This window comes from Bolinopsis microptera, chromosome 13 (assembly GCF_026151205.1).
Source record: "Bolinopsis microptera isolate Bmic1 chromosome 13, MBARI_Bmic_1.0, whole genome shotgun sequence".
NCBI classification, from domain to species: domain Eukaryota; kingdom Metazoa; phylum Ctenophora; class Tentaculata; order Lobata; family Bolinopsidae; genus Bolinopsis; species Bolinopsis microptera.
Window position 1 is genome coordinate 14595952 of NC_087084.1, and position 19308 is coordinate 14615259.

A 19308-nucleotide genomic window follows, 5' to 3' on the forward strand; every position below is an offset into this window, starting at 1 on the left:
TTGGATGTTTCTTCCACGAGATGTTCTTGGCCTTCATTAAAAGACGGGTGTAGCATCCGTTGAGGCGCTTCTCGAGCTGCTTGTTTATGGTCCATGTCTCTGATCCATAGAGCAATACTGGTTCAACACAGGCTCTAAAGAACTTGACTTTCAGTTGTTCGGAAATGCCAGAGGACCAGACTTTTTGCAGTTTAATACAGGCTGACCAGGCCATTCCTTTCCTTGTGTTGAAATCCTTTCTACTGTCCGCAATGAAAGAGCCGAGGTATTTAAAGTCATCAACCTGTTTAATCTGGCGGCCTGAGATGGAATGTAAGTCGACAGTGTCAGGGATGTTGATGGTCATGAACTCGGTCTTAGAAGCATTCATAGCAAGACCAACTTGTGCGGCTGCATTTTCAAGGTCTGTCAGCAGAAGTTGGACTTGCTCTATGGTGTCTGACATTAAGGCCAAATCATCAGCAAAGTCAAGGTCTGTGATTTTGACCGCAGGCACTCTTCGACTTTTCCTAGGCACGATGGTAAGACCGAATTCTTCACCCATGCAGCTTCTGAGGACATAGTCAAGGACGATGATGAAGAGAAAGGGTGCTAGAGTGTCCCCTTGGAGAACTCCAATAAGTGTCCTAAAAAAGTCAGTAAGGCCGTCGATGGTCTGGACACGAGAGAACGATGAGTCATAAAGAAGCCTGATAGCATCTACAAGAGGAGCAGGGATACCGTAGAGGGAGAGGATGTGGAAAAGGGCATCCCGGTTAATGCTGTCGAACGCTTTCGAAAAATCGACAAACACAATTGCGGCTGAGCGATTTCCGATCTTGCATTCCTCGAGTATACGACGTAGGGCAAGAACCTGTGGGAGTGTGGATCTTCCACTACGGAAACCATTTTGGTTTGGTCGCAAGAGGGGATCAATGAATGGGTAGATCCGGTTGAGGATGAGCTTGTTAAAAACTTTCGCTGCAACCGGTGCCAGTGAAATGCCACGGTAGTTTCCTGGATTAGTAAGATCACCCTTTTTGGGGATAGGAATGATTGAGGCCGTTTTCCAGGCTTGAGGGATCACACCATCCATGAGTGCTTTGTTACAGAATCCGAGGAGGTTTTCACGTAGCTGGGGAAGCTTCCAGACTGAGGGAGGGATGCTATCCAGACCGGGTGACTTGGAGGATTTGGCGGACTTCAGAACCGTGTCGAGTTCTGACATGCTGAAGGATGAGCAGCTGATGGGCAGGGTGTCAGAGACTCGCTGGTTGAAGAAGGGGAGGGTGAGGTCCGGCGGAGGCTGTTCTGTGCCGAGAAGGGACTTGAAGTGCTCGAACCAGATGTTGAGCCGTTCTTCGGTAGTGCCTCCTGGCACTTTGCAGTATGGCACAGTGTCGGAAGATGTTAGTTGCCTGATGATGTGCCAGGAACTGCGATGCCTGTGCTCAGGGTTAGTTTTCTCCAGCAGGTCAGTCTGTTGCTTGCAACGCAAGGGAAGAAAAACGGGAGAAACAAACACAAAATGCATATTAAATGACTTAGCAAATAAATAATATTATTATTATTATACCTGAACAACTAGGTTCTTTTAAGTAAGTGAATTCACGATGTAATGATACCCTTCAATTATACCTTTCATTGATACCTTTCAATTATAATGGAGATTAAACTGATGGAGATTTGTATGTACATAACGAATATTATTATTATGATTTACCTAGGTTGAAGCAACAAGGCTCTTTTGAGAAGGTGAATTCTTTCCCTATCGTGCAAGTCACTTCATTGCTCCCTATGTTGAGAGCTTCTGGGTCAGAACAAGTCACTTCCACGACGATGCCTGGGTCTACTGGAAAATTGGCTGCTGTCTCAATCGTACTCGTCCACTCAGCCTTCAGTCCAGTACATATCACTGTACAAATATTGCCGTTAGTAATTTGTTTAAAAAAGTTTGACAGTTCACATAATGTTTTATACAGTGCTAGATACTAACTACCAATAAAAATTTCTATGCAGTTCACAGGCACATTAAACTATTATGGACGTATTACAATCTGAATCTACATAATTATCTTCGTATCTTAATTCTTAGATTTTAGTTCTTCGACTACCAAGTTACCTGTTAGAGGTCTGTAGAAATTAGAGGCAGTGTCAGAGGAATAGAACTTTATCTTTGCAATGCTCCTGCTCCTGCTGAAGTAAATGCTCCAGTCACTGTCACTACACGTTGTGTCTGACATCAGGGTGTTGATCACCTCCACCTCGTTACAGTGTACCACTAGTCTGATACCTGAGGTTCTAGTTAACGTTACCCTCCATACCTTGTCTCTTGCAGTAGGTAGGTCAGTAAGGAAGTTAGTGCGGTCCGAGCTGCAACGCCGGATACGGTACTGAGGAGAGGGGGTGAAGAAGAGCTTGAGTCCTCCTGCATAGTCTTCCTGTGAAGTTAAGAACCTCACATACACTGTATCTTCACTCCCTAGCCAGCTATCAGTCTTTATTTCAAGAGAATACTGCTCCAGATTGAAGTCTATATATTCATCATGTTGTACTGCTACCCAGCCTGTTGTTATTACAACGTTATTATCTTAAAGTAGATTACAGTACATCAGTTGGTAGATAAAAATAAAGTAATTGCTTTGTTGATAATATTTTACTTATGATTGTAGTATCATGAGTAAAATATTATCAACTAAAGCAATTACTTTACGATTGTTGTGTTATGAATATATTATATAATATTGGGTCGATAGTTCATCTTACGTACGATAGTTCATCTTACGTACACGTTTTGACATTTCATTTGATTAAAATATCACTTCACAAATATTATCTGACTGCAAAAATATAAAGATGTGTAAACAAAACCATTGTGAATGGTGATCCTACCTTCATCTAGATCCTCAGCAGCATTCTCAATAATCAGAAGGGATAGCAGCAAGATTATCCGCATTGTTATATCACACCGTACTTGATGCCTAACAATAGAAGTCCAAAATAAGCCATAATAATTAGTTTTTAACTAATTACAACACTAACAAGAATTTCGCCGCGGTTAAACCACACACGATCAATTTTCCCTGCCATGTACCATTAATTCTTTTAAGTGAAAAGCGTGACTGGAGAAAAAGTGCACCATATTCACATGCATGGTAAAAATTGACGATTTATTTGACCAATGCAGCGCCGCGCATCAACAATAAATGAATCCAGAAAATTGCGGAAAATAACTTTGCGAAGGAGGAACTTCACTTCAATTAATTAACACATGGCTAGCGTCGCACGCAGCATAACCGACGCTTCCTCTACTTATTCCCTACGATCTTTTTGCCTTCGGCAATAGTAGGAAAAAAATCTATTACATTTATTGAGTATCATGTAACGTGATGGAAGTATTTTAAGCGGGTAATATCCTGTCCAAACCCAGGATACATAACATAAAGACTTTGTTGTAACTTTGCATGAAACTTATTTATAAACAACAATAATTCATTATCACGGTGTCGCGATTTTTACTAGATAAAGTACACTAAATAGTTTTTACTGCTAAATAGCACGTCTCTGTTTACTACATAAAATACACTAAATAGTTTGTACTGCTAAATAGCTCGTCTCTGTTTACTACATAAAATACACTAAATAGTTTGTACTGCTAAATAGCTCGTCTCTGTTTACTACATAAAATACACTAAATAGTTTGTACTGCTAAATAGCTCGTCTCTGTTTACTACATAAAATACACTAAATAGTTTTTACTGCTAAATAGCACGTCTCTGTTTACTACATAAAATACACTAAATAGTTTTTACTGCTAAATAGCTCGTCTCTGTTTACTACATAAAATACACTAAATAGTTTTTACTGCTAAATAGCACGTCTCTGTTTACTACATAAAATACACTAAATAGTTTTTACTGCTAAATAGCTCGTCTCTGTTTACTACATAAAATACACTAAATAGTTTGTACTGCTAAATAGCACGTCTCTGTTTACTACATAATATACACTAAATTTATTTTGTACTGCTAAATAGCTCGTCTCTGTTTACTACATAAAATACACTAAATAGTTTGTACTGCTAAATAGCTCGTCTCGCTCAGGTGTTGTGGTTAATATTTAGGTTTCCCCACTCCAAAGAATGTTCAAGGTAGTTTTTATGGGCACAACTAACTAGAGCAGATTTTGAACACTCTAAAAATTTGTTTCTACCGTTTGGGAGGCACTTCAATAGGGGTGAAAAAACCGTATTTGCAAATCAGCGAAAATATGGGTGCGTCGTGATGTTTTGGGTTAGAAAGGTCCCAGAGACCCCCAATTCAAATAAGTGCAAGTAATAATTTCAATATGTAGTAGTCACTCTTATCCACGTCGCTGTTGAGTTATGGAATGCCCCGTCTTGTCTAAAATTTAGAAATAAATAAATTTTGTCAAGAAAATATAAATTAATTTCAGATCGTACAGTTCAAGCTATCAGCAACACCTCGCAATTCCAACCGAAAAAATAACCCTTGTTATAATATCTTGTCACTTTTAAAGAGCTATTTTTCCCCGGACGGCGGACAGTCCTTATAAGCTTATAATTATCATTGTTTTCCGTCACCAGAAGCTATTTTGCTGTTATTATTTTGTTGAATGGAATTCCTCCACCTGTTAAAGCTACAAATGATATATCAGAACAGAAAAATAAAATCTAAGATCATCGGTCCTTATGATTATCATCGCTTTATTTGCTCTTCGATGGAGTTGAGCTGCACCTGCTAAAATCAACGATTATAACCACACCTGTGCTTTTAGGGCATCGACCCTTAATAATTACAAAATTTGTTTTTATAAAATAGCAAGGTCTCCCCTCTAGAAAAAGCTAATTCCTCCACCTGTTGAAGCTACTAATGGTTTTTTTAACGGGTGATACTGGTAAAATATTTGTTTCAAATATTATTATCAAGACCGTCGACGAGTCCAACTCGGTGCGCATCTTGGTAGGTTATAAATCTACAAATGATATTTCAGAACAGAAAAGTAAAATCTAAGATCATCAGTCCTAGCGAAATCAGTTTTGCAAATATCGCGAACTGAGATATGGGCAATTTTGTTCATGTTTTGCGATTATTTGAACACTGAATCCACAGTTAGGTAGATACTGAGCTGATAATCATAGAGAATGTGTAGTATAGGCTTACCTTCCATATAAAGTTGGTTTCATTCAAAAATATTGATATTTGACCAATTCATGGGCCAAAATCGATCAAATTAGGTGCGTATGCCCAAATATGGTCATATGGTTTTTGGCTTGTTTTGGCTCACCGGTCCTATTTTGTTAGTCAACTGCTATCTCGAAACCAAGTTTCACAAAAAATCAGAGTTGAAGAATACGTATTTTACGAATTTTATAAAATATCAAAAATACGTTAAATACGGCGTATTTTATTTTCGTTGAATAAAATACGTAATAAGTGTTATTGTACCATTGATAGCTCCAATAAAGTAATAAGCACTATTGCTTTATATAAATTTACGATTTTATCAAAACTCGCGTAGCTCTGTCGTTTTTCACCTCGCATATGACTTCAGAATACTGGGCACGCGCTATACCAAAGCATTAAAGCGTTGAAGTTAAATAGAAATGTGTCTGAAAAAAATCAGGGTGAACCCCCCCCCCCCCCCGCCCCCTTAATGATCATAATTCATGAACATGGTTATTGGTTAATTACACTAAACTATCTAGTTCAACAAAACACCATGATCTAGTTCAATAAAGTAGCAAGGTATGTACCTCAAATTCCTCAATAATTGTAGTTGCTTTTATTCTGACCCCACATCCAGAAACACGCCATCTTGCCAGGCATACTGGGAGGAAATTTTTTTGGGAGGAAAAAACGGGAGGTAAAAGAGGAAATTTTCGAGAAGTTACTCCTAAATTCAAAATAATTTTTTGGAATAAAGACAAATTGATTGATCATTGAGGAAATTTTTGAAGAAAATATTTCGACTGTGTAAAAATCAAAGAGGAACATCCTGTCAGTTTTGGAACACAGTGAAATATTTTGAAATTTGTCTACCTTACAAGACATATTTATAACGGGTCCGGGACTCTAGGGCGTAAGACTCTAGGGCGTGAGACTTTAGGGCGGCGCCCTAACCCTAACCATCACCCTAACCCTAACCCTAACCCTTATCCTAACCCTAACCCTAACCCTAACCCAAACCCAAACCCTAACCCTAACCCTAACCCTAACCCTAACCCTAACCCTAACCCTAAGACCCTAGAGTCTTACGCCCTAGAGTCTTACGCCCTAGAGTCCGGACCCCATTTATAACGTACGAAATGTGGCGGTTTTCCGAAAATTTCGCCATATTTTCGAACCGCCAAAATTTCGGTCGTCGTAATAGAATCCGCGTCGCATTATATTTTAGCTTATTTCAATGACTGTGCCTTCACTGCTTTATTTTGTTTCTAAAAAGTAATATCAAGTAAAATAAATAAATAAATTCTGGCATCTTGGGACAAATTATCACCACACCAATGACGAATTGAATGTCAAGCAATACAGTTTAAATTTGCATTAAAATACATGTATGTGCTAACATGAAAGTCAGACTAAGTTTGAACATGATTTTACCGAATTTCAGAAATTTCCTTACTGCTTACTGTCACAAAAAATGATGAAAAATACCCTTATTTTCTGTGACGTCCGAAATTTGACAGTTTTTGTTCAATTTCGCCATATTTTCGGTCCGCCAAAATTTCGGTCGTCGCAAATTAGGCCGCCATAAATATGTCTTGTAAGGTATTTACAAGACTTGGTTTCTCACTCAAGTGCTCAATATCAACATTGGGGCTGGCCTTCCCCGACTTGAAGGCCATTTCATTACATACATGATATTTGTGTGCTCACTGTAACGATAATATAATATATTCGATATAAATTTTTCGTTCAAAATCAAAATCATTGGTAATAGTGTTTCAAATAGACCTCTATATAACAAAATTGCTTCCATGGCTTTTATGCTTTTACAACTTTACAAAATTCAAATTTTTTTGCCTGTGGCGGGCAGTATGCACTCGCCTTGCTCGTGAATTGGTTCAGTGTTAAAAATTTGCGAGCGAAACGAGCGGGCCACAGAAAAAAAGGCAAACTTGCGAGCGAAGCGATTGGGCCACAGAATTTAGAAAAAACGCATCTGGGAGGAAATATAAAACTTTCTGGATGTGGAATTCTGACGCGGTGATGGTATCACACCTTTAGCTCGAAGTACCTGACTCCTGAAGAAAATCTTGTCAGAATCTGGACTTAGATTAGAAATTTTCCTATCTTTCAAAATCACACCTAATCGTTTCATAGAATAATGAAAGTTTATCTTACAATTTCAACTCGCAGCATTGAGATATAAATATACCGTCCTTGACAGAGTTTACTTTGGTAACCAACATCTTTGGGGACAATGCTTAAATTCGTTGGGCGATCAGAATGACAACATTATGACCCCATCAAGTCACCCGACAATATTATGACCCCATCAAGTCACCTGAGTCTGACAACATAATAACCCCATCAAGTCATCTGACAACATTATGACCCCACAAAGCTCACCTGACAACAGTATGACCCCACAAACCTGACTGCAGCATCTTTGAAAAGCTCCTATCCTGGTTCCGAGTTCTACAGTCCGGCGCGCGTAGTCCGGGGATATATTCCAGGTGTCCGTACGCGCCTGAACCCGCGCTGTGTGCACCCGCCATCGTGAAGTTGGCGAGTGTCAGCCTGCATGCTCCTTTCACACTGAGTTGTTATCAAGGTAGAAATATCCTCGACAATTAATAAACTAATGCAAACGTTAAGATTAAAGACATAATATTGAAGCCAGCGAACAGCAGATTATAATTGTGGACGAGAGTTGTCATCCTAGAGTCTGTAATTGTTACATTCTGGTTTTTACTCTACAATAACTCAATAAATAAGATAGATAATTAGTGGTGACATAGGTTACAACTAAATGCTGAATTCTTATGATAATAAACCACGATTTACCATGAATGTTTCCTTTCCCGCTGTAAATCTGGGTTTCACTGTAGCAAACAGAAACAAGGAGGAAATACCAAATATTGCAGGTAACTTACCCGTTAATAGTGGGGTTACAGTGAGATATGGCTACAACACAGGTGACCTGCAAACAGAGGACTGACACTAAAATGTTAGCTGTTTTCAAAATCAGTCTTGTCATCTGCTCATCCGTGGCGGTTCTTACTCGCTTGTACTTTCTAATTCTATCCTAAATTTTCGGAAACTTTGTTGTATTATTTAGTTGATTTGGGGACTTAGTGAGGGAGCTAAGTAATAGCAAGCGACATTTTAAACCAGCAAACAACCCAACAAGTCAACTACAAGACGTGACATGACAAATTATTTGTGTGAAACACAAAAAGACGTGTGTTTTTTGTCAAGACGAGTAGTAAATTTAAGTGTTGGATGTAACTTACATCACAAAGACATCTAACGGTAGTTAATCGTTGTTTAGAAAACATTATAAAGTTACAGTTCAGTATATTCTTCAGCTTGTGATCAGGTCCTCTTAAAATCTGAAAATATATTTACACTATGCTGCTAGAAACGCTTCATGTGCATTACACTGCTGCTAGATACGCTTCATGTGCATTACACTAGGCTGCTAGATACGCTTCATGTGCATTACACTAGGCTGCTAGATACGCTTCATGTGCATTACACTGCTGCTAGATACGCTTCATGTGCATTACACTGCTGCTAGAAACGCTTCATGTGCACTACACTATGCTGCTAGATACGCTTCATGTGCATTACACTATGCTGCTAGATACGCTTCATGTGCATTACACTATGCTGCTAGAAACGCTTCATGTGCATTACACTAGGCTGCTAGATACGCTTCATGTGCATTACACTATGCTGCTAGATACGCTTCATGTGCATTACACTATGCTGCTAGAAACGCTTCATTTGCATTACACTATGCTGCTAGATACGCTTCATGTGCATTACATTATGCTGCTAGAAACGCTTCATGTGCATTACACTATGCTGCTAGAAACGCTTCATGTGCATTACACTCCTGCTAGATACGCTTCATGTGCATTACACTCCTGCTAGATACGCTTCATGTGCATTACACTATGCTGCTAGATACGCTTCATGTGCATTACACTACGCTGCTAGATACGCTTCATGTGCATTCAAACGAAAACATTGTACCCAAAAACAAATTATTATTATCACTTCGAGATGGCAGGGCCTACTGACTACTCTCATGCTGTCTATAGGTGATGATTAATTCTGAAAAACTAGGGACAACTGGGGAATGTTCCCAGAACCTCGACATTTCGCGTGTCTTGCTCTACCAATTGAGCTTCTGACCCTGATTCTCAGAGCGAAATCACCACTCATATACAGCACAATTTCATGCTTTGTGCGGAATATCATTTATCAGTTATTAGAATATATATTCGCATATATCCACACTATATTTACATTACACGTTCAACGTGATATCATTATCAGTGCAGTGTGTACAACACCAACTACACCGATCAATTGCCAATCTGCGAAACATTTAATTATTATTATCACTTCGAGATGGCCAGGCCTACTCTCATGCTGTCTATAGCTCTATATGTGATGATTAATTCTGAAAAACTAGGGACAACTGGGGAATGATCCCAGAACCTCGACATTTCGCGTGTCTTGCTCTACCTGGTAGAGCGATTGGCAATTGATCGGTGTAGTTGGTGTTGTACACACTGCACTGATAATGATATCACGTTGAACGTGTAATGTAAATATAGTGTGGATATATGCGAATATATATTCTAATAACTGACAAAAACCAATTAATGCATTAACTAAATTAGGTTAATTTCGATGAATTCGGATATGGCCATATTCGGTTAAATGCAACCCATCTTGTTCAATCTGGGAAGTTAAGGAGGTTCAGACCTTCATCGTCAAGTTCTATACCTGAATCTGTGTTGGGTCAGAGGTCAAATCATGCAGCCAACTGGATTAAGGCAGTAAGGTAGTACGTTTTCGTGAAAAGCAAGGGTAAGATGTGCCGAGAGCGGGAATACCTGAATTCAAGTGTTACAAATATTGTTCGTTTTATATACTGTATCTGACAAATGAAACCCACTGATTCTTGTACCAACTATGGTCATAGGAGACTAAGGAATATATACATTAGTAAATAAGTTACATAATAATACATAATAAATTACCATATATAACACCTCCCCTTCTATTTTCAAACCACTTGACATAAACAACAAAGATTAAATTATATACCTCGTGTTCATTTACCTCGTGTTAAATTATATATTAAAATAAGCCGCGCACGTACAAAAGATTACTAACTGGCTAGTCTGTATTCTGAAAATAATTTCGCGCTCAACATAAAGTAAATACCAAATCATCAAAAACAATTATTTCACTGCCAGTGAACAATTATCATACTGGACTAAATATTTTAAAAACAACTCTTAAGTTCATCATGCTGTTTTCTTGAAACCAGCAAGTAACTTATAATCAACTTTCGGCTTAGATCGAAGACTAACACGTAACGGTATAATATCATCTGTCACATTACGATTATCAACATTAACTGGTGTACTGTTTACATTCTCTCTATTCGAAATATCAGAACTTCTACTAGGTAAACTATCGGTTAAAATATCAGGTTCTCTAAAAACTGGTTCAGCTGTAATCACAGATTCAGGTGTACTCACAACCAATGGACTTACTACTGGTCCAGCAATCTCAGATAACACAGGTTCCACAACAGGTACAAACGGCACAACTCTAACCTGGTGATCATTGTCCGGTACAGTTGTAGATCTTCTTAACACATCTTTTACTCTCTCTTTTATCGAATCAGCGTGTTTCTGGATCACTCTGTTTCTGTATACCACATCGTATACATTCGACGTACCAACTCTCTGTAATATCTTAGCTTTCTCCCAAGTCTTATCGTTAGTAGCTTGAATCCAGACGTCTTGATTATCCACAAACTCTCTCCTCTTTTCATTTAGAAGTTTCTGTTCCTTGTCGGGGTGTAAAGATTTCAATTTCTGTTGATCCGATGGCTTTAATGCGTGCAGGTTAGAACGTAATGTTCTACCGTACATTAGAACTGCGGGTGGGGTATTTGTCACCGTATGAGGGCAGTTCCTGTAGGAGATTAGAAACTCTGCTAAACATTCGTCCAAATCCCTATTAGTTTCCCGCATCTTTTTCAGCGCTTTCTTGAATGTTCCGTTAAACCTTTCAACAATCCCGTTTGTCTTAGGGCTGTAGATTGGAATAAACAGATGTTTGATCCTGTGTTTCTCGGTAAACTCGCTCATTTCCTGGTTCTTGAAATGTGTTCCATTGTCAGAAACCAGTACACAAGGATATCCTGTTCTAGAAAATATCGTATGTTACGCTTTCACGGTAGCATGAGCTGTTGAACTGTTCATCCTGATAACTTCCGGCCATTTGCTGTAAGCATCTTGCAATACTAACCACATGCTGTTCATGAACGGTCCTGCATAATCCACATGAACCCGCTGCCATGGTCCGGTTGGTTGATTCCAGGGATGATCAGCGACTCTAGGTTTTGAGTTACCATACTTTCCACAACTATCACATGTTTTACATGTGTTTTCAATATCCGCGTCTATTCTCGGCCAATACACATAGCTTCTAGCTATCGATTTCATACCACACATTCCAATGTGCGTGCTGTGTAAGATCTTCATGACATGACCTCTTAACTGTGCAGGTATCACCACTCTCGTTCCCCAGGTAATACAGTTAAGTTCCAATGCTAACTCATCTCTTCTGTTCCAGAATGCTTGCATATCCCCCTCTGCTTTCAAGTTACTTGGCCATCCCTCATGAATGTAACCAAATACCTTACTCAAAACAAGGTCTTTTCTAATTTCCCTCGCAATCAGCTCTGCGTCAATGTAAGCATCCTCCAGAGTAACAGCAAATATCTCAGCTAGATCATCTTGAACTTCTGAAGTTTTCACAGATTTACTGCACGGTAATCTGGATAAGAAATCACAGTTTGCATGTTGCTTTGTTGACCGGTACTCAATTGTATAATCATATTCTGATAGGAATAATGACCATCGGTTTACTCTACTTGAAGCCATCTGCGGAAGTCTGTTCTTTCCAAAGATATAAGTGAGCGGTCTGTGGTCGGTGATCAGCTTAAACTTCCGTCCATACAAGTATATGTTGAACTTCTTGATCCCCCATACAATCGCTAACGCTTCTCTATCAATTTGAGCATAATTTCGCTCTGCTGACGATAAAGTCCTAGAAGCATACTCTATTGGACGTTCCTCCCCTGAAGGTAGTACATGGCTCAGCACGGCGCCCAATCCAACACTAGATGCGTCTGTGTCGAGTTTTAGCTCCAACTCCGGCTGATAATAAGTCAAAACTCGATCTGATCCTAGCATCTCAATCAACTTGTCAAAAGACTTCTGTTCCGTCTTCGTCCACTTCCAAGACACATCTTTGCTCCTCAATCTATCTAGTGGTGCAACTACTGTTGATAGATCTGGTAGAAATCGTCGATAATAGTTAACTGCTCCAAGAAAACTGACTAGCTCCTCCGTGTTCGTTGGAACTTTAGATGCTTGTAAGTCTTTCACCTTACTCTGCACAGTTCTAATACCGTCCTTCGATATAACGTGACCCAAGTAAACAACTTGTTCTTTCTCGAACTGGCTCTTCTTACGGTTGCATTTAAACCCTTTCTTCTCCAAGATTTGTATCACACGGTTCAAGTTTTCCAGGTGTTCCTGCTTTGTTCTCCCAGACACGATGATGTCATCAATCCGACATGCAGTCATCGGTATTCCCTTGAGAGCTTCATCCACTACTTCCTGAAAAATAGCACCCGAGCTTGATACGCCATAAGATAAACGATTCCACCGGTAGAGTCCAAAAGGTGTGTTTAACGTCGTCAATGTCTTATCTGCTTCCCTCAGCTCGAGATTGTTGTACGCTTTGGCTATATCCACCACGGTAAACACAACACCTCCTCTGACTGCATGAAGACATTCCTCTAACGAAGGAATAGGATACTGCTTCACTGCGAGACACTTGTTAACTGTTGACTTGTAATCACCACAGATCCTTATCTTTTGCTTTGTGGTAACCACAACAATGGGCGTTGCCCATTCAGAACTTTCCACACTCTTTAAGATTCCGTCTTCTACCATTCTTTGGAGTTCTTCTTTCACCTTGTCTTTTATAGCAAACGGTAACATCCGAGCTTTCAACGATATAGGTGTAGCGTCGTCTTTGATCCTCAGTTGAGCTTTGAATCCTTCCACAAGTCCCAGACCACTAGTGAACACTTCACTCTGTTTCAACTGGTCCAGAGTTCTGAATAGAACTGTAGCTGCAGGTTGATTCTTTGTCTTTGTTCTTCTTTCTTTATCCTCGATGAGTCTTACATCGAGTCTCTGATCTCCCTTGGTATTCCTACCAAAGTCTTTGACTCCCTTAGCATCCTCGCTAGGGTCTTTAACACGAACAACAGACTTCTCGCTCACACTGCACAACACATCAGGCTGCTCAGTCTCACCATGCGACAAAACACTGTCACACTTTACGGACACACGCTCCTGCGACATCAACACAGACTTACGGTCCAAACTGACTGACTCGTCCATGGTCTCACCATGCGACACCTCACTGCCACACTCAACAGACACACGATCCTGCAACACGGACTCACGGTCTAGACCAACTGACTCAACCTCTCGCACAACATACTGACACAAACTACTCTTACCCTCAGCGTTGAATCTTTCCAGTATATCTTTCAACCAACTCTTACCCAGGAATGCTGTTATCCAGTTCCATCCAAACAAAGCCGGAAAGTTCCCTTTGACAATCACTAAGTCTAAACCAGGGATTCTCTTTCCTTTGAATGTCACATTAACAGTAGCCTTTCCCTTAGCTTCCTCGGACTGACCGTTAGCTACTTTAAGAAGCTGATGATGCGGAGACAACACACAAGACAAACCTGACTGTACAAACCAACGTTCCGAACACAAAGCAACACTGGAACCTGTGTCAAACTCCATAGATACATTGACAGACTTACGAACATCACCTAAATCTAACTTAACAGAAACTCTAGGTTTCGGATTAGAATCAACTCGGTTAATAGAATCAACTATATGAATTGAATTAGGTTCCCAATTTGCAATATTACTATCGTTATCAAAACCAGTATCTACATGATCAACTTGTTGCACATGATTTACACAATTCTTCTTAATGTGTCCCATGCTTTTGCGGCAACTTGGTCGTTTAGCTCCGGACAGTCTATGCAACGTCTATGCAACGTCCATGCAACAACAAAAGAACCGTCTATGCAACGTCTATGCAACGTCCCTGCACAATGAACACTCTATGCACACTCCCTGCACGGTCAGTCTATGCAACGTCTATGCAACGTCTATGCAACGTCTATGCAACGTCTATGCAACGTCTATGCAACGTCCCTGCACAGTACCATATGAACACCGGCTACTAGCCGGCTACTAGCCGGCTACTAGCCGGCTAGTAGCCACTTTTGTAATAACAGCTCCTCAACTTCACATTACCAACCGGCTACTAACCGGCACTTGAAAAGTGGTCACTAGCCGGCTACTAACCGGCTACTAGCCGGCTAGTGACCACAAAGTGGCTACTAACCGGCTACTAAGCGGTCACTAGCCGGCTATTAGCCGAGCTCTAAAGCAGACCTACTAGTAGCCGGTTCCAAACCGGCTACTAGCCGGCACTTAGAAAGCGGTCACTAGCCGGCTACTAACCGGCTACTAACCGGCTAGTAACCACCAAGTGGCTACTAACCGGCTACTAACCGGTCACCGCTTTTCAAGTGCCGGCTAGTAGCCGGTTTAGAACCGGCTACTAATAGGTCTGCTTTAGAGCTCGGCTAATAGCCGGCTAGTGACCGCTTAGTAGCCGGTTAGTAGCCACTTTGTGGTCACTAGCCGGCTAGTAGCCGGTTAGTAGCCGGCTAGTGACCACTTTTCAAGTGCCGGTTAGTAGCCGGTTGTTAATGTGAAGTTGAGGAGCTGTTATTACAAAAGTGGCTACTAGCCGGCTAGTAGCCGGCTAGTAGCCGGTGTTCATATGGTACTGTGCAGGGACGTTGCATAGACGTTGCATAGACGTTGCATAGACTGACCGTGCAGGGAGTGTGCATAGAGTGTTCATTGTGCAGGGACGTTGCATAGACGTTGCATAGACGGTTCTTTTGTTGTTGCACGGACGTTGCATAGACGTTGCATAGACTGTCCGGAGCTAAACGACCAACTTCCCGCTTTTGCATTTAAAACATCTCGTTTTGCAATCTTTAAATATGTGTCCCGGCAATTTGCACTTGTTGCAAATTATATTTGACTTAGGTTTACCAGGCTTCTTACCTTTACCTTGCTGCTTGCCAGAATAGTCCCCTGCTGGTTTCCTCCACTTGTTAACACGATTCACACCAGCTGCACCGGACGTAGACGGCTTTACCGCATCCTTACCAACAATCTGAGTCTCCCTCTTTGAACGCTCTTTAGTAACAATTTTCTCTACAGCAGTAATAAAAGTGAGCGTTTCCCAGTCCTCAGCTAACAACATGTCCCGAAAATCATCGCAAAACAATCCAGAAATAAACTGTTCAAGACATCTTGTGTTGAACACATTACCAGTGAAGTTACTCCGTTGCGCACAAGATTTTAATCTTGAAACATAAGCTTGCACTGATTCATTGTTTCCTTGCTTCATACGACTGAATGTAAAACGTTCGGTTGACACTGTTGGCTTTGGACAGAAATGATCTCTTACTAACTGTTTCAGTTCTGTGTAGGGAATTTGCACTAACTGACGCGGATACACAACGTTTTTCATATCGGCATAGACTGATGGCTCCAACGCTGTCAAAAACTGTTTGCGTTTCTTCAGTTCACATGCATTATACAACCCTGTTTGAGTATTGAACGATTCGTCATTTGCAAAATTCTCTCTTACCGGTAACTCCTCGATATAGTCTTCTCTGAGGCTCACCCATAACTCGAATTGTTCACTAAACTCATCAAAATCTGATCCGCCGTTGTAAGTCCGTTTATAGCTCGTCGCCATTTTTATATACTGTATCTGACAAATGAAACCCACTGATTCTTGTACCAACTATGGTCATAGGAGACTAAGGAATATATACATTAGTAAATAAGTTACATACTAATACATAATAAATTACCATATATAACACCCCTAATAGAACGAAGATTTATTTTCTGACAGAAAGCTAGAAATTTACCAAAATATCGACTTTGTTCAAAATTTATTTTGATGACCACTCCTGACCTAAAATTGCACGAGAAATCGATTAAACTTGGTTTCAGAACTCAACAATGCTTCCTTATGCCTTAAAATCCATGTTTTATCGATACAATAAACATTTTGATCCTGTGGATTAATTAGTAACAGGAAACAAATGCACAGAAAAAACCATCGCACTTACATTGCATTGATTGCTGATGATGATCAGGAACGCATGACGTATAAATATCATCACGACGATTATTGGTCACTCGAAATCGACCCGTTAAGAATGCAATGTAAGTGCGATGGTTTTTTCTGTGCATTTGTTACCTGTTACTAATTAATCCACAGGATCAAAATGTTTATTGTATCGATAAAACATGGGTTTTAAGGCATAAGGAAGCATTGTTGAGTTCTGAAACCAAGTTTAATCGATTTCTCGTGCAATTTTAGGTCAGGAGTGGTCATCAAAATAAATTTTGAACAAAGTCGATATTTTGGTAAATTTCTAGCTTTCTGTCAGAAAATAAATCTTCGTTCTATTAGGGGTAATTGGATGTAACTACAGTACAGCTGTACTTACACCCACTTTCACATGCATGCAAGCTCACCTGGTCCAAAGAGCGGGAAACGGAGAACGAGCTCTGGTGACGTCATAGTCACGTGACCTCAGGCTCATAATCACGTGACCTCAGACCCAATCAATTGGGTTCTGGCCTGTTCAGCCCCCTGTCACCCGATCTTGAGGTGACGTACGACAACTCGTTAACCCAATCGATGTCTGGAAGGCTGCAAATGTTCACATGCCAAACTCACAACGGTTTTTCGGAGTTGTGCGAGATGACGACACATAGAGGCCGCAGAATTATGAGGACTACCAGATCCTGGTGGAACCTAAGCGATCCGTGATATCACGACAGGCCCTACAAGACATGTTTACTTTGTCACATCAGTTATTATAAGAGTTATTATAAGAGACTATTTCATTCTATAATCATTGTTTTTAATCTATTTACGATTTCGTATAATTTTTTGTGACAATTTAAACATCAACTGATCTTAACTTGCATCAACTACATTGTCATCATATAAAATTTTTCCACTTTTCAAACTAAAATCAGATATAAATAATTCGCCCAAAATTTAAAATTTCATATATTGTGACAGAATCAACCTCATTTCCCAATAACCAAGTGCCTGTATTAGCTAACTAGTCAAAACAACACATTTTAGGGCTATGATTGGTAGAGCAACCATCAAATAATGAGTTGAAAGGGTTTTTAGGACACCTCACAGTAGAATAGAGGTATGGTATCATGAGTGTGACAAAGTTACCCAAATATTGCCTTGTAACCGTTCGATCTGTGCCCATTAACCAAATATGTTGTATCATAATTGTTAGATTGACCTAATTTACTATATTTCAGACCAAGGAATGATAATTAGACAACTGCAGTTAACTAAGTCACACAAAATGTGACATTTGAAACATTATAGTGCCTAACAACAATAGATTTTCTTTCTGAGCGGTGCATATGGGAGTATGAGCTACGTGGTTAATGTTCAGAACTTCTGAACGTGCCAAGTTAATAGATGTCAAAATTAAGCCACTATCGTCAAAAACGCTATTATGTTTATAAATATCCTCAAACTCAAATATCCTCAAACACAAACTGAATATCCTCAAGTCAAATGAACGTATCCATAAACGCTACATAATGCAGGGTGGCCCAAACACGCAACCTTTTAGTAGAGTTAGAATTAACCCAAATATCAGGGACACGAATGACTACTCCAGGATTTAAGAAACTAAACTTTCAACACTGAAAACATTCAGATTCTTGCCAAATATATTTCGATTGTAGTCATCTCCAGTGACATTGAACCTAAAAAATGTTAAAAGGTTAGTGAAACTCAAACCGTTACAAAATTAAGAATCCGAAAAAGGTAAAAAGATCATATTAAGGTTTATGGAATATAGGTAATCCAAAGGGATTGACAGTATTAAGGCCAAAAGGTCTAAGAGAATTAAGCAAATGTATGTAGTCATTTTCTTTTACTTCAAGTGTACTGGGACTGCAATTCTCTAAAATAAAAGTTCTAAAAGTTTCATTAAAATCTGTATGTACTCCTAAACCGTGGTCAATCAAGTGAACTCCTAGGCTATACTCATCACTAGTAATATCAAATGCTCTACCATCAACGATTTCATAAAATTTGGACCTGTGTCCGTCCATCCTTTTATGCAAGCTATTAATAGTCCTACCCACATAGTTTTTCTTACAGATTTGATCTTTTTGCCATTTGATGTGATTGAGTCCTTATTCATGATCATTTTACAAGTACAACACTTGCAGTGTCTTCTGTGACAGGGTTCAGTTTTACCATGTTTAGCACCTAAGGCAAGCTGTTTAGATGTAACGAGGCGAGATCTAAGCGTAGATCCCGTTTTCTTCACAAACTGAAACAGTTTATTTTTTCCTTTCGGTGCTGTGGTGGAGTTTGTGGCTTGCTGACTCTCACTTTCACTAAAACTACGAGTTCGTCTCAAGTGACCTTCGTATTTCTGGACAACATTCACCAAGTCATTGTCACTTCCATAACTGGAGATGACTCTGATTGGTATGGCTGATAGCGGGGATTGTTCATTAGGCTCGACCGTACTCTTCCTGACTAACACTTTAGTCAGCTATGTTGTCAGCCATTTTACTAGGGTATCCTGATTCATGAAACGCCCGTTTGAGAATGTTAAGCTGAGTCTCTAATCTCTCCTTTGAATTGATTATCCTCCTGAGGCGTAAACACTGGGAGTATACAATTCCTGAGAATATGTGATTGAGGTGACTACTGCTGAAATGTAGGTAGGACCTGTAGTCTGTTTCTTTTACGTATAGATCAGTTTGAAGCTCTCCTTGATGGTCGAAAGTAAACTGTACATCTAGAAAACTGACATATTCAGCTGTAT

General features: G+C 39.8%; 2 protein-coding genes across 2 annotated transcripts; both read right to left on the reverse strand.

The window, feature by feature from the left end:
- Positions 1-10498: 10498 nt before the first annotated feature.
- Positions 10499-11353, reverse strand: LOC134824830 (uncharacterized protein K02A2.6-like). Its single transcript, XM_063836805.1, has one exon. It carries the CDS (start codon positions 11351-11353, stop codon positions 10499-10501), a length of 855 nt encoding a protein of 284 aa, XP_063692875.1.
- A 75-nt stretch (positions 11354-11428) lies between these two features.
- LOC134824831 (uncharacterized protein K02A2.6-like) lies at positions 11429-14104 on the reverse strand. The gene has a single exon (XM_063836806.1). It carries the CDS (start codon positions 14102-14104, stop codon positions 11429-11431), a length of 2676 nt encoding a protein of 891 aa, XP_063692876.1.
- Positions 14105-19308: the final 5204 nt, after the last annotated feature.

What these genes read in the sequence shown, in the direction of transcription:
- LOC134824830 (XM_063836805.1), bottom strand. Translation starts at nt 11,353, where the DNA reads ATGAGCGAGTTTACCGAGAAACACAGGATCAAACATCTGTTTATTCCA.
- LOC134824831 (XM_063836806.1), bottom strand. Translation starts at nt 14,104, where the DNA reads ATGGAGTTTGACACAGGTTCCAGTGTTGCTTTGTGTTCGGAACGTTGG.